We start from the raw sequence: 14,572 nt of genomic DNA on the forward strand, positions 1-14,572 counted from the left end.
GAGATCTGAGATCTGAGATGATTGTATTGTCTACTCAATGACTTGAAGCTTATAGTACTTCTTCACGGATTGAATTCACGAGAAAGTAGGCCCTCTGCTTACCTGCGCAGACGAGCGGCTTGGGCGATAGTCTTAGGCTGGGCGGCCCGGAGCCGAGCTACGACGATGAGATGTGAGATATGAGATGTGAGATATGAGATGGTGAGATATGGTCGACGGTGAGATATGGCTGAGCGTGAGATATGGCTGAGCGTGATATGAGATATGAGATATGAGATATAAGATGAGGAGATAAGCTTTGCCCGACCGCAAGGTACTTAGGCAGAGTTTGGTCTAGTAAGAGAAAAGTCCTGACGTCTTGAACCTCGCACTCGAATTACACGAGCTCAAGTTGACTATACAGAAGCTATTCACATTCGATTTAACTTGATATCTTCAAAAGCATTCCAAAGCTAGCTACGTGCGAACCGGCGTGATGTTCTAGCAAGACGTCTTACCCCCAGACACACTGCACGCAGCACCGCCCTTGCATACCTATCCATCATCATCAGCATAGTGATCGCACCGGTTACGATACAGGAAAGGAGGAGCAAAACTTACGTTCTTGCACGCATACCACGTTTTTCCATCTGCGCAGCACCCTGTCTTGGATGGGCAGTATCCCCATTGGTTGTTGGGGTCGCTGCCTTCGGCTAGTTGGGCGTGGTTTGTGGTGAAGTGTTCGTCGTGGTCGAAACATTGCTGTGGGTTGGGATGTTAGTATGGGAGATGGAGATGCTCTTGGTGAATGAAGAGAATGCGGGTTCGACTAGAACGGGGGCGTAGTCTTGGTTTGGGTTGGACGGGTGGATGATTAGGTACTTACCCATGCGGAGACGGAGGCTGTGGCCGCGAAGAGGAGGAGAATGGCGGAGATCTGCATGGTGGTTGTGTGGTAGGGATGGACGTTGAGAGTCTTGGAGATGTTCAGGTGGCGGATGGTAATGAGAAAGGAGATGCGCTGTGGACGGCGTCCTTCTTATCGACGTCCAACGAGTCAATATTAGCCATGTCTGTCTCCTACTGCTCGGTTCCAGGCCTGATGCAAATGAATAGATTGCAACCAGATCATCAGAAGACGTGCGCGAACACCAGACGACACGAGGTTGCGGCTCTTTGGACGCAAGTGTCGGGCCGGACCCCTGTTTTGAACCAACCTCCGCATGTTTGACGACGGCGTGGAAACCAAACAAGCTCATGTCTTCTCCACACTTGGCATTGCGGTGAAAGCTTTTTCCTACATTTTACGACTTCTCTTTCGCTTTCGCATGCGCATTGCTGATGTGTTCACCCTATCTTCTTGGTTTCTACCTCACCGCCGTTTCGCACGCACTGAACGTCGTTCCATCATAACCATCTTTCTGTCCACGCAATATAAATTGTCGGAGCTACAACCAATGACAGCTCAATGACAACTCGACAGATCGCTGCAAGCGAGGTAGTCTAGTCTGCACACAGTAGGTACGGCGTAATGCGCGGTTCAGCTCGTCGCGTGGTTCGGCGTTATGCGTGGTGCCGGCGCAATGCACGGAGCACTAATTTCACGACGTGTGTATCTGCACGAGGTGGGATTCCACCAGTTGGAATGTCTTGAAGCAAAAATGCAGAGAAGTCGTGGTTGTGTCGTTACCGAAAAGCTTGCATCGCCTCATACGAGGCAGAAAGCGGGCAGGATAAGAGGTGCGGTGCAGTACACAAAGGCCGATGTAAAACCCAAAGCTGAGAAATGTTCCAAGGCAATGTAGATTTCCAGGTGCGGCTTTCCCGACAGTACCCTTCCCATTTCCTGCTGATGCCATTCCCCCTCTTCAGCTAACACCGCCCTCTAGAACTCCGGCACTACGCTCTTCGATATTGTCAGCCTGATATCTCAACAAGATGTCTCTCGCCTTTTTGGGGGTCGAGTCAAAGACAAAACGCTCTTTAGTTACAGCTTCGGTGGCATACTGCAGAGCGGTGCGACCATATATGTCTTCGTCAGCTGGCCGGATACCGGTAACGTTAACAAGGAAGTCGAATGACTGTTCAGTAAGACTGCCCTTCATAGCCCCATAGTGTAGTACTGTCCTTCCGTTCCAGTCCTTTCTTGCCAGGTCGACACCGTGCTCATGCAGGATTTGCAGTATAAACAACCCAAGCCCGCAAGTCCTAGCGCACAGGTGCCCAAGGGTCTGCCCATCTTGACTGACGGATGACGCGTTGCCTTTGATCTTGAGGAGTGTCTTGAAGATCTGTATGCAGAACCCAGGCGTACTTTCGATGTATCTCGCTAGTGGTGACATGCCAGAATTATCAGGCTCGGAGCCACTGGCTCCTTGTTCGAGTAGCCACTCTACCGTCTGGACTTGTACAGCCGGCGTTTTTTGTCTCGTCCACAATATGTGATGGAGTGCATTCTGCCCCATCCTGTCTTTTGATGTCGCCAATGTGACTGCTCTAGCCTGTTCACTCTCGAGAACAGCCATTATGATCTTGTCGCTCCTGGTTTGAGCAGCGTAGTGGAGTGCGTTGAGGCCGTCTTCGCCAGTCCATGACACACTCGCACCCACGTCGAGTAAGGCTTTGACTGCTTCGTAATCGCCAGCTTGGATGGCGAGATTTAATGGGCCTTTCTGGCTTAGATTGGCGGACGATGGGTCTGCTCCTTTCGATACCAGTCTTTGGACGAGGGTCGCGCTTCCCGGTTTGCCATAGCGAATGCAGTGTAGAGGACCTTCACCTTTGTCGTCAACTGCGGTGACGGAAACCCTATGGTCCGCCAGTAGTGCATCTAGTACTTCCTCGGTCGCAGGATTCATCCAAGGATAGACTGTATCCCAAGCATCTTTACACTCTTTCCCGAGTATCGTCCTACGCAGTGCAAGATGTAGAGGGGTCTCACCGTGCTCAGAAAGAGCATTGGGGTCGGCGCCATGCTTAAGCAGGAAACTCGTCATTATGGAACTTCCTATCAAAGCAGCGAAATGCAGGGGGGTGAGGCCGATTGCGACGGATGGCGGAACTGCAGATGCAGCATCTAGTCGAGCGCTTCCTGTTTGGCCAACTCTGCTGCCAAGTGAATACCGACGGACTCTGGAATCAATCTGTACACCTGCGTTCAAAAGTTGCAACGCAATGACCTCGAGCTCCCACTTTACAGAATAAAGTAGCGGAGTCATGTTGTCGCTGTCGATAGTGTCTAACGGAGCGCCGTAGTGCCTCAACAGCTCGACAATTGACGGCTTACAGCTTGGGTCGTTGATAACATGGTGCAGGGCGCCTTTGAAATCCTTGTCCGGACCAACATTGGCACCTCCTTCTACCAACAGCATAATTGTCGTTTTTCGGCCTCGATGATAACGAAACGCGGTTAGTAGCGCGTCATCCAACACCTTGCCCTGGACGTTGATCCTGGCGCCCTCGACAAGCAGCACCTTGACCACTGCGTCCTGGGCCCCCCGCGAAGCTCTTTCTAGGGCATTCTGTTCTGTGTTGTGTGGGTTGACTTTGGCGCCCTCCTTGATCAGCAACCTGACTACTGCCACATTGCCTTGTCCTGAAGCTTGCTCGAGTGGATCACCTTCGAACCCGGCGCTTGGAGGGTTCACATCCGCGCCCGCTTCTATCAACATTCTGACCATTGCCGTACTGCCCATTCCTGCAGCTGCTTCGAGTGCGTTACCATGAAATCTGTTGCCTGAAGCGTTCACATCCGCGCCCGCCCGTATCAACAGTCTGACTGCTGCGTGGCAACCGTGGAATGAGGCCATCTGTATTGCACTGCGGCCATCTTTATCCCAAGAGTTGACGTCGGCCTTTGCTTTCACAAGTAATTCAACCACTGCGAAGTGTCCTTCAGCAAGATCTGTATAGAACTCCTTTTTCGCTAGACATGCACGGCGGTGTCCTTCAGCTAGAGCTGCATGTAGCGCGTTGCCCCATTTTCCACCTCGAGCGTTGACATCGACGCCCTGGTCCAGGAGCAGCTTTGTGAGAGTTTCCGAACCCAAAAGTGCTGCGTAGTAAAGGGGTGGCGCTACCTCCTTACCTCTGCCCTTTATTTCAGATTCGAGAGAATGATAGTCGTCGTCGTAACGTATAACCCAGTTCTCATATGCGGGATTCCCAGCCGACAGTAAACTCGTCACTAGTCTGATCACTTCTTCCTTCTCGTCTCCTATTTGTTGAAAGTGTTGACTCCAGTACTTCGTTGCGTACTGTGCGAGCGCTGGAGCCTCAATGTGTGCCCATTTTGTCGGCCGCCGAAGCTGATTTAGGTACTGCAAACAGCCTCTTGTGATTACTTCGTGACATGCGGTCTCGCTCATGCTGTACTGATTTGCTGGCCCTTGTTTGATTCTCTCCGAAACAAGGTACTCTTGAACTGAGTAGTGTGCTAACTTAACAGTACGGTCGTAGTGCACCGGTGACGTGTTATCCTTTCTCTGCATCACCACTGTGACTAAGCTGGAGCAAATTTCCAAGACTTCTGACGGATCTGCGAGCACTTCATCGCGGTCGAAGGCTGGAGTACGCCCAACATCGATAGCGATAATTTCGGCCAGTTCTTCAACAGTAAGGGGCCTCAGAGAAAAGGTTAGCCACTGTAGCATGCGCACCGCGTAAACGCAGTCCTCTTCTCCTATAGCGGTGAGGATTTGGTCGTAGGTTTGATCGAGCGTCGGCGGTAATGTAGCAAGCGACTTGCGTAGCATTGCGAGATTGCGACACTTCGCCACTGTGTCAAGCTGACATACAGCCCATCGAAACCCACAAAGTCGTTAGTTTTGACTTCAGAGGGAAGCAAGTGTAAGCACCTACATCCCATGAGCACCACGCATCAGTGTTGTCTCAATCTCTTGTATAATACTCGCGTCCTTCTCCAATGGGCCGCTCTTCCATTTTGCCAGCCTCTTATCTTCACGTAGTCTTTGTCGAATGTATCGTAGTATATCTTTGTCCACTACATCCTTCTGGAGACAGACAATCTGCTTTTCACCAACGTAAGTCTTCACTGACGTCTCGATATCGTGCTCTTTCCGGCTGATCATAAGTAGATGTACCATGTCAAGCTGCCATCCATGCAATATCTCAAGTATCCCCATCAGTTCTGGACGCTGTGTACACTCATCCAGAGCATCGAGAACGATGTATACATGTGAGAACAGTGCCATCACCTGAGGTGCTATCTCTAGAAGTGCATGCAGTGATGGCGGCTGTTCTCCGTTCCCAGAGGCCGAAAACGACGCGTTGATGGCTTCGGGTATGATCCTTGTGCGCTGTAAGAGTTGGTAGAGCAGCGAGCGCAGCATGAGCCCTGGATCACGTTTCTGTACGTCGTTGAAGTCAAAAAAGAAATAGACTGTCACATTGTGGCTCTCTTCATCGCAGTGCTGCAGCAAGTGCTCGATGATGGTAGAACCAAGGACGGTCTTACCGCACCCTGGGATCCCGTAGAGCCACAGTCGAGACGCTGGAGCGTTCTTCCACTCTTTGAAGCTTTCGCTTTGCAGCAACCATTGCCCGGTCTCCGCTTGTCGCTGCTTTTGCGCTCTGTGATAGTTCGTCGAGGGGTCAGGCGCTGAAAGCCACCTGCAAATCTTGGTAAGCCTCTCCCCTTCCTGTATCTCTTTCTTCAGTCGCTTCAATGCGTTCTCTCTTCCCTCACCATAGATAAGTGGGAGATAGCAGTCGAAAATTCCCAACAGACAGTAGGCTGCATCTTCCTCTCGAGTCGTCTGTCGATCCTGTGCCCAGGATAACCGCTCATCCACGCTAAGTCTAGATAGTTGGATCCCTAACAGAGCCTGGATGGGTATCTTTGTAACTTCATGTATGGTCTGCCCAAGGGACGCTTTGTCACCTAGTAGCACTCCATCTTTGGAGAAAAACTCAACAGCGCGCGGAGCTAGAAGTTCCTGGAGTGTCCAACCTCGGCTGAACCATCTGCTCTCTCTAAATGCTTGTTTCCATGATGAGGAATGACTGGCGTAGCTATCCGAAGACTTCCCTTCGACGTCTGAGAGGAACACGTAGCATTTGTTCGCGTTTTGGTACCAGCGAAACATAGAGTTAATCGCCTCGGAAAGCTCCGTATTGTTTGCCTTGTCGATGCAGCAAGTGTCCACCCAAAAGTATTCCAGACCATCAAGCTTTGTCTGTTGGGCACAGAAGAGGATTTTCTCCCAACCGGCTTTTTTTGTTGCGCCAACATCATCTTCACAATCGAAGCTCTTTAGATCTTCGATCGTTACCTCTTGCTCCCCCCAGGTGTGCGAAAGGATCGCATAGGGAGGGATATCCTTCTTATCGATAATGTCGTTCGTGAACTCGAGCTTCCCATCGCTTTTGATGTGTAGTAGTCGCATCGCGCTGTGGCGTGTCTGTATGCGCGAGCGGCAGAGTGAAATTTTGAAGCCTTAAAGCAGGTTAAGTGAACCGACAGCGCAGAGCGGCTCGCTTGCAAGGAGAACAAAGATCGTAGGTCGGTTCTTGCGAGTGCTAGAAAAACGTCATCAAGTTATGTGAGAAGAAAACGATCTGCCAGTGCCGACAACAGCCTTTTCAGTAAAGACAAGGGGGTATTGGCCCCAAGGAGCTGATAGTCGGGCAGACTGCATCTTCAGTGGCACAGCTCACCTGCAGCGTGACGTCCACCGAGGAAGGCGGGGCAAGGCTGAGGTGTGATCATCGTGTGACAGCGGCATACTGCAGAACAAGAAGCTTGAGAGCGCGCTCTGGTGCGAACAGTGCGATGCGCAGGCTGCTGGTTACTGGAGGGGTATTGGCGCGTTCGTGCTGGAGGCCCTCTGAGACGCGCGGGCACCAGGGGACTTGCCAAGGCTCGTCACGTGCCAGTGCTGTCAGTGCCTGTGCCTCTACGATCCTACCTAGGTACTCCGCTGCAGGCTCAAAATCCCACGAAGCCCCAAGGACGGTGAACATAAGGAATCTCGGGTGAAATCGACATACTACGATGCCAACACGTCTCAACCTTAATCTATTGGAGAACCAGGTGGTAAGGTCGATAAGATAATGCAATATAGGCCATTGATTTAGCATTGATAGCGGTGATCAGCCGCAGAATCCGCTTCAAATGCATGCAACATGAAAACATTGAACATGATGAAATTGGATAATGTCAATAAAAACGACTATGCTCTAGCCCTTACGCTCTCAAAACACCCAAACGCCCAAAATCGCCCAATCGAAAACTTATGATATACGTACAGTACGATATCCTTCAAACAGCAACAAGCAATACTCTCTGGTATCCTATCCTACCAATGCCTACGCACCACCAGCCCTCCCCGTCGTAGTAGCACTACTAGGCTGATCATTGTTCCAAGTCAAATACGTATGATCCCCCAACTTGCGCGGCTTGATGAGATGCGTAGCCAAGAAGACCGCTCCTAACAGAATGCAGATACCGCCGACAACGAGGTATGCGATGCCGAGGAAAGGGTTCTTGCCGCCCATGACGGTGCGCGTGGAGATGAGGATGGATTTTGTGCCGCTGTATTTGTCGACGGGGTAGCCTGGGGGTGGGTTAGTGAGATGTGTGGGAGATGGGAAGGGGGAAAGGGATGGAGGGGAGGGGGAAAGGGAAGAGAGATGGGGAGAACGTACGGTCATAGATCTTAAGACGGTAGGTACCAGCAGTCAAAACATCCTTGTCGTTACGCTGATACAATTTACTGAACGTAGGCAGACCCGCAGTCCTCATCCAAACCTGGAATTGCTCCCAGGTATGCAGGTTAGGCAGCTTATCGCCGTAACGCCCATTCTCGTATTGTTCCTGCCAGTTGGGCGGTGGCACAACATCCTCTGGCTTGTACTTTGTCTCGCCGTACAGATCACCCTCATGGCTCCATGAAGTTCCCTCCACAGTCATAGTGTAGTTCTGGCCACCGGCATTTGTGCCACCCGCGGGGTTGGCAAGCGTCAACTGGCTGAATGTGTCATTGAACATGGAGTTCGCGATCAGACCGCAGGGGTAGTACGGCTTGCCTGTCTCGGAGTCTACGTCCAGCGGCGAGCAGTCGCCCGAGCTGAGATCGCTGGCACTGCGTGCATCACCCTTGAGTTGTTGGATATCGACGGACTTGACGTAGCGGCGGTGGTTCTGGTAGAAGTTCGTGAGGCGGTAGTAGAAGAGGATCGGCGGCTTGATATCTTCCGGTATGTTGAAGCTGAGGATGCACACGTTTGTCTCTTGCACGACGCCGGATTCAAAGGTGTAGTTCTCGCGTCCCCAACCCCACATCGCCTGCGGGTCTTCCTTGGATCTAAAGGTCGCGGACACTCTGCCGCCGGGAATTGGGTCGAGCGGGTTCTCGGCGTTGGGGTCGAAGTTTACGGGGACTTCGGGCGCGGTGCTGTTGCAGTTTGTGTAGTCGATTGAGATCTCCTGGACCTGCGCGCTAGCATAGAGAAGCAGCCCGCCGATGGGGGCAAAGATAACTCCGACGATGAAGAAGAGAGGCAGAACGGTCTTCGGCGTTAAGATGGGCCTGATGCGCGGTTAGTCGTGGGTATTGCCATCTCCCGCCATGATTCCACCTACTGCCATGCCTTCAAGCGCTGCTGCCTGAACGCAGTATCTAGTATCCCATCAGCATTGCCCTCCTTCGCGCATGTCGATATCAGGCTTACTCGGCGGCCTCCTGCTCTTGGTCTTCTTCGGCTCGTCGCGGCTGGGGTCCTGGCTGCTGATGGAGTCGGTATGCTCGACCTGCTGTGTGCGCGACATGATGGGCGGTTCCGCGCGACTCGGCGGAGTCGATTGGTGGAGTGAAAGGTAGTCGTCGCGGGCGGGAGGAGTGGTGGGAGCGCGCGGGTTTGAGGTCGGCCAAGCCGTTGTCCCAAATTAGTGACAGAGCAGCCGCGCCACGCCTGCACGCCTGTGGAGCTTACGCATCCCCGCCCGAGACCCTGAGCCTTTCACGGACGTATCACGGAATCGTCATTGCAGCAGCATCGCAGTACGCCATCAATTCATCAACGCCTAATTAAGTGGTCACGTAAAGACAACGTGGAGAACATTCAACTCATGTGAGATAGTGCATTCTGGTCTAGTACTAAATATGATAGAAAGCCTGCATTTGCGGCGACAATGTCCACATGGGACTACAACATTCGTTGGTGGGAGCTGAGGGGTATCGCATGCCGTTAGATAAAAGAAAAGGAAAGTCGAGAAGCCCAAAAACGCCATGAGGGAGGACAGTATCCACTCCCGAACACCTGTTCATGCCAACAATAGTATCCATAAAACCCATCGAAACGCCGTTCGTAATATCATGCGGAGGAGGACATCCATCACTCCTTGTAAGTCATACCAGTCTTATCCAAAAGAAAGCGAGCCCAGTCGGGTGGGCCGCGAGATGCAAAGTGCAACTTGATGCATCGTAACCAAGAAGAGGAAAAAGAATGAGAAAGGCTATGCGATGCAGGCTCAGAGGTACTGGCGGAAGTAGTCGGGGTTGAACCAGCCTACACGGTCATATGACTGCCACAGTTTGCTAGCCTTGTTGACGTCAATCTTGCACGCCTGCTGGGCATCTGTCTTGCGGAACTCTTTGCCGATCTTGAGAGCCTCGATGCGGGCCTGGAAGATGCGTCGCTTGCTGGTGAGGTAGGTGGCGCAGTTGAGGCGGAGTGTGCCAGCGAGGTTCAACTCAGCCTCGTGCAGCAGCTCGCGATCGGGATCGTCGGCGAGCGAGAGCGCTTGCCCTTTCCACTCAGCCTTGAGCGCCTTGGTGTTGCCCTTGGGCAGTGTGTCGAGGGGTGGGGCGTAGTCGGGAATGGCAGTGTAGTCAGAGTCGTCGCGGTTGGTGACTGGTCGTGCCGGCTTGGGAGAGGCTGACTTGGTGGTGGGGGAGGTGTCGAATGAGTCGTGGATCTGAGTAAGAGGCGTGCGCTTAGCCTTGGGTGCAGCACGAGGGGCGCGAGCAGGCAGCCGTGGAACAGCGACCTTGGGCTGGCGGAGTTTTGAAGATGGCGCAGGGGCGAGCTTCTTCAAGGCTGGTCGCTTCTGCACACGGCCGCTGCGGACCTCGTCGATTTGCTTGTCGAAGGCGCGTTCTTGGGCCCACCATGCCTTGGGGTTGTTGCAGGCCTCTCTGAAGACAATGGAGCGGACTTTGGCAACCAATTCGTAGTCAGCGCGGCTCGGCTTGCTCTGCAGTTGTGCATAGTCGTGGGACTTCATGTGCGCGGTGATGACATCTTGCGAGGCTGACTCGGGTGACTCGTCGGGGAACAGCGGCATGTGAGCAATTGGTGCCGCTGCATCAGCCGAGACGAACAGCTGGGGATCGCGTGTGCACTGCTCCTCTGAGCTCTCCATGTTCTCCTTCTGTGCCTGTGTGTCGTATGGGGAGATTGGCGGGGAGGCGTAGGCGATGCGGTGGGCGGCTGCTGCCTGGATCGCCATGAAGTCGGTCTTCACAGCAGACTGCGAGGGTGCTGAATTGAAGGAGGAGAAGGGTGATTGAGAGTAGGCAGGCGGAATTGACGTGCCAAACGACTCTGATCGCTTCATTTCAGGGGGCGAGAGGAGGGAGGAAACGGTGAGCCGATTGCTCGGGGGCGTCTTATAGTGCAAGTTTGCCATTGCGGTGTGGTGCGAAAGTTTGTCCTTTGGTTAAAGCGCAACGTCGGGGCGGTAGCGATATATGAATGTGTCCAGGCAGCCACTGGAGCGTGGTGCGTTGGTAATGCGATCAATGGTAGAGTATGAGTGGAGGGTAGGAGCCTTGGTTGAGCGAACGGCTTCGCCACAGTTATGCTGTCAGGTGTGCCCGGGCGCAAACGTGACCGTGGAAGCCGGCAGAATGGTCCGACCGACTGCTTATACCAGTTATGCGAGCGGGCAATTAGTCAGGCAGTCGTGACAATTGAAAAAGCAGTGCGGAGTTAGGACGATTGAATTGCGTGGTAGGTTAGTCGTCCCGAAACAGACGGGGTGAGCGGGCTGGTTATAAGAAGCACCACCCAGGCGCGTCGGGGGTTTCAGTAGGCTACAGGATGGACAAGGCCAGTGTGACTGTCCTTTGAGACACTGCGGCCCATGTGCTAGCGAACCAGACAAAGAGGGTGTGCGGTTGGCGCGTGCCAGCAGGCTCTCATCCTCCCAGGCCAGGCATCATCCATAAGAGGAGCGCCCGTTGCGCGCGGCCGGCAGCTGACGAATGCGGGCGGCCAAGAAGTGAATAGAAGGAAGACGAAGGGGGCTCCAATGAGAGCGGCCAATTGCGCAGCGACGCGTGAGGCGGAGCTGGGAGCGCGCAATGCTCTCTGACTGTCTGAGAGATTGAGTCACTGCACAGGCGATTACCTGTCGCTCCGTCCCAGCAAACCGGGCTAGTCCATCGGGGCCGAATGAACCGTCCCCATCGTCACATCATCACTGCGCTCCAGGGCTACATACACGTTGCCTGCCCTCATTGCGCCCTGGATGCAGCGACTGAGGCCTGGTAATGTGTCATTGGCACCCAATTCCAGTAAATTCCCAGTCCTCCAGCCAGCGTGTCACCGCAGCGCCCAATCCCCATTCCCTCTACAGATCGCTTCCGGTGGACAGTGTCCGAGTCACCGCTTCCGTCATCGTTCCTCGTACTACGCTATTGTGCAGTCTGACCGCCGTCGATAATGCAGAGATGACTATCCCACATGCTCCACATTCCAGCAATTGACCCATCATCGGCACCAATCGACTATGCTTGACCCTGCGCTTGACCTGCTTGACCTGCTTAACCTGCCAGAGCCCAATTCACTTCAACTGCCTTTCGCGGCCAGTGGCGGCCGAATTGAGTGCTCATCTGCATGGATCTAACCCCCCCTCCGTCAGCGGCGGCTACCGAAGACAGGCTGCTCACCGAGTTCTGTGGAATGGCGGTTCCCGTTCATGGTCTTGTGACATGGACACCATCAAGCGGCTGTAGTCGACGCCACTGGCGTGGAGCTGCAAAGGACCAGCGCCGACTAGAAGGTTCACTCAGGGCAGCTCATGTCTCGCAGCGGGTAACATGCGATGTGTGCGTCGTTAGCCCACTGCGGTACGTTCCCGCCATGTTATCGATTACCACTCGTCTTAGCATGTGAAAGTGAGCCCCGTGCTCAGCTGGTCAAATAACTAGGTCATCTACACCATGACGCCTGTCCACCTGAACACCTCCCACGCTCTCCGCACACCGTCGCTCACGGGGCAATGAGGCTTCACACCATCTTCTGTTTGGTCGAGGTCATCCTTCGGAAACCCGGGGTGTCTTATCGTCGTTATCGTGCTGTGGGGGAGGGGTATGCCAGAAACCCCTCAACCCTCATCTCTCGACGGCGCTGTTACCGCCAGGCTTGCCATCTGACCTCAGCCGCCTGATACCGTCTCTTGCCTTGAATGCCAGCCATGTCAATCTCCCAGGATATCGCTTCCGCTGTACCCCTCACCATTTGCGCCGACGAGCGCGGCCCAGACCGATGCCGAGTAGGTTCCGCGGACAAAGCAAATGTGATCCTGACTCGATAGACTTTGAACTTCTCGATCATGGCGCGCTTTGCATAGCCTTGAATCGCGACACCAGACACCACAGACTGTCGCAGTCCGTCTAGAAGCCTGGCCGCGCCTTCTGCGGGTAGATCTGCGCATCAAGGTGCCAGCCCGAATCTGGTCAGCCGATAGGACAATGCGAGCAGATGACTTGCTGCCCCGTCTTGCGAGTTCCCACTACGCCCAGCACCATGGGGGACCCTGCATCTGCAATGCTGGTAAACCTGCCACCCATTCAACGACAACAATGGCGAGCTGCAGGACCTTGTTTCATGGCTTTGGCCAAAAGAGAAGGCTGCGCCGTCCTTTCATTACCACGTTGCGAAATGGCGTCATGGGTGCTTGCTGCCAGGTCCGCCCTGCATCAAAACAAATGCGAGGCTGCCGGAAATAGACTGTCTCGCCGACTGTCAGCTGCAGGCACATTAAACTTGGAGTTGAATTGGCCAACAATCTCGCAGTTGGCGTAAGCAGGGCTGAGGGCAGGTAGAGCAGTAATGACGCAAACTGTATTTGCTTCACCGCTCCAACACGTATCGATGAGATCGAGATGTCGCATTCAATTGCTAGGAATAGTCGAATCACGTTACATGTTATGGCATTGACGGTTTCACGTGCCTTCGTGGACCTCGCCCCGCGCTTTCCCGCGCTCCCGTCGCGACTGCCTCAGCCTTGACTCAATCCACCAATCCATCGAAATTCCCCACATACGTCATCTCCAATTCGACACAACGCCATGCACTCATACCATTGCACGTTACCATGGCCTCGCCAGTATCGCCATTGCCTTCTAGCCGCCATTTCGTAACGCAACTACTCGATTCGCTGGCCGCTCCGCCGTTAATTGACCAAGCTACTGTCAACGCAAATGCTAATGCCAACACCAATCCGCTGAACAATGTATCCGACGCGACGAGGAAACAGCTACTTTCGCTGCAAGTCCTCTTCCCGAATGAATTCGTACCAGCGTTGGACCTGCTCGATCGACGGCTAGTGACGCGGTTTCGGATATGCGATGGAGAGGAACTTGCTGCGCGGGCGGCAGGTGCGGATCAAAGAGATGCAGCGATCGGGCAAGATGTACAGATGCAAGACACAGAGGCAACATCGCCATCACAACACGAAGATACGCCAACAGAGAAATCAGTCACCCACGCACATGATGAAAACACCAATGACTCTACAGCTCCAGACAAACCATCAAACCAAACCACCACGACTCCCGCACCAGAAACCTACAACCCCAACACAATACACTACGTCCGCTCCGCCCAACACCGCCCCTCCCGCTTCTCCACCTCCTACGACACGCTAGCAACATACCAAGTCCGCCTTCTGGGCTGGAATTGCTCCTGTCCTGCGTTTGCGTTCGCTGCTTTTCCTGCTGGTCAAGCTACGCCTCTTGTGCCTCTTAGCACCTCAGCCTATCCAGTTGAATCAAATCAACTATACGACTCAGCACAACAGACTGAGAAAAGAACGGGGAATAAGTCAATGGAGTGGATATTCGGTGGCATAAGTCTGGGAGACGGTATGCCGCCTGTGTGTAAACACCTACTAGCATGCGTGTTGGCGGAGAGGTGTAAGGGGTTGTTTGGGGGATTTGTGGAGGAGAGGGATGTTAGTGTTGAGGAAGCGGCGGGGTGGGCTGCTGGGTGGGGGGATTGAAGTTGTTCCTGCAACGACTGGAGTTTGGCGGGCTGATGCTCTGGGGTCCTGGTCCTAGATACATACATGACTATTGTAGGAAGCAGAAGAGGCTCGAGACGCTGTTTACGATCCCCAATGCCGCTGCAGCACGGCTTGTATAGAGAAGAAGATAGCACCACAATGGTCTCAGCCAACTTCATGTCATGTTCTTTCATCATATCACATCTATCAGCCATTATCCATAACATGTCTTTTCACATGCCCAGGTCGCTTAGCCCCAAAGCCATTTCCGACCCTACTGTCTTCTCATCGGCTCCGAGATAGTATAATACACATGTCTTCGCCCCTCACCCCTCA

General features: G+C 53.6%; 3 protein-coding genes across 3 annotated transcripts; all 3 read right to left on the reverse strand.

Moving 5' to 3' along the window:
- Positions 1 to 1,847: 1,847 nt before the first annotated feature.
- J4E87_007075 (uncharacterized protein) lies at positions 1,848 to 4,733 on the reverse strand (the record flags this gene model as incomplete). Its single annotated transcript, XM_049378672.1, has 1 exon — positions 1,848 to 4,733. One exon carries the CDS (start codon positions 4,731 to 4,733, stop codon positions 1,848 to 1,850), a length of 2,886 nt encoding a protein of 961 aa, XP_049231693.1.
- A 2,575-nt stretch (positions 4,734 to 7,308) lies between these two features.
- Positions 7,309 to 8,770, reverse strand: J4E87_007076 (uncharacterized protein; the record flags this gene model as incomplete). The annotated part of the gene is made up of 4 exons (XM_049378673.1): positions 7,309 to 7,556; positions 7,648 to 8,531; positions 8,585 to 8,621; positions 8,674 to 8,770. The coding sequence occupies 4 exons, from the start codon at positions 8,768 to 8,770 to the stop codon at positions 7,309 to 7,311; spliced, it is 1,266 nt and encodes a 421-aa protein (XP_049231694.1).
- Positions 8,771 to 9,472: 702 nt separating this feature from the next.
- On the reverse strand, positions 9,473 to 10,633 carry J4E87_007077 (uncharacterized protein; the record flags this gene model as incomplete). The annotated part of the gene is made up of 1 exon (XM_049378674.1): positions 9,473 to 10,633. One exon carries the CDS (start codon positions 10,631 to 10,633, stop codon positions 9,473 to 9,475), a length of 1,161 nt encoding a protein of 386 aa, XP_049231695.1.
- Positions 10,634 to 14,572: the final 3,939 nt, after the last annotated feature.

The sequence above is a fragment of the Alternaria ethzedia genome (assembly GCF_023757985.1).
Source record: "Alternaria ethzedia strain BMP 0044 chromosome Unknown scaffold_18, whole genome shotgun sequence".
Taxonomy (NCBI): Eukaryota; Fungi; Ascomycota; class Dothideomycetes; order Pleosporales; family Pleosporaceae; genus Alternaria; species Alternaria ethzedia.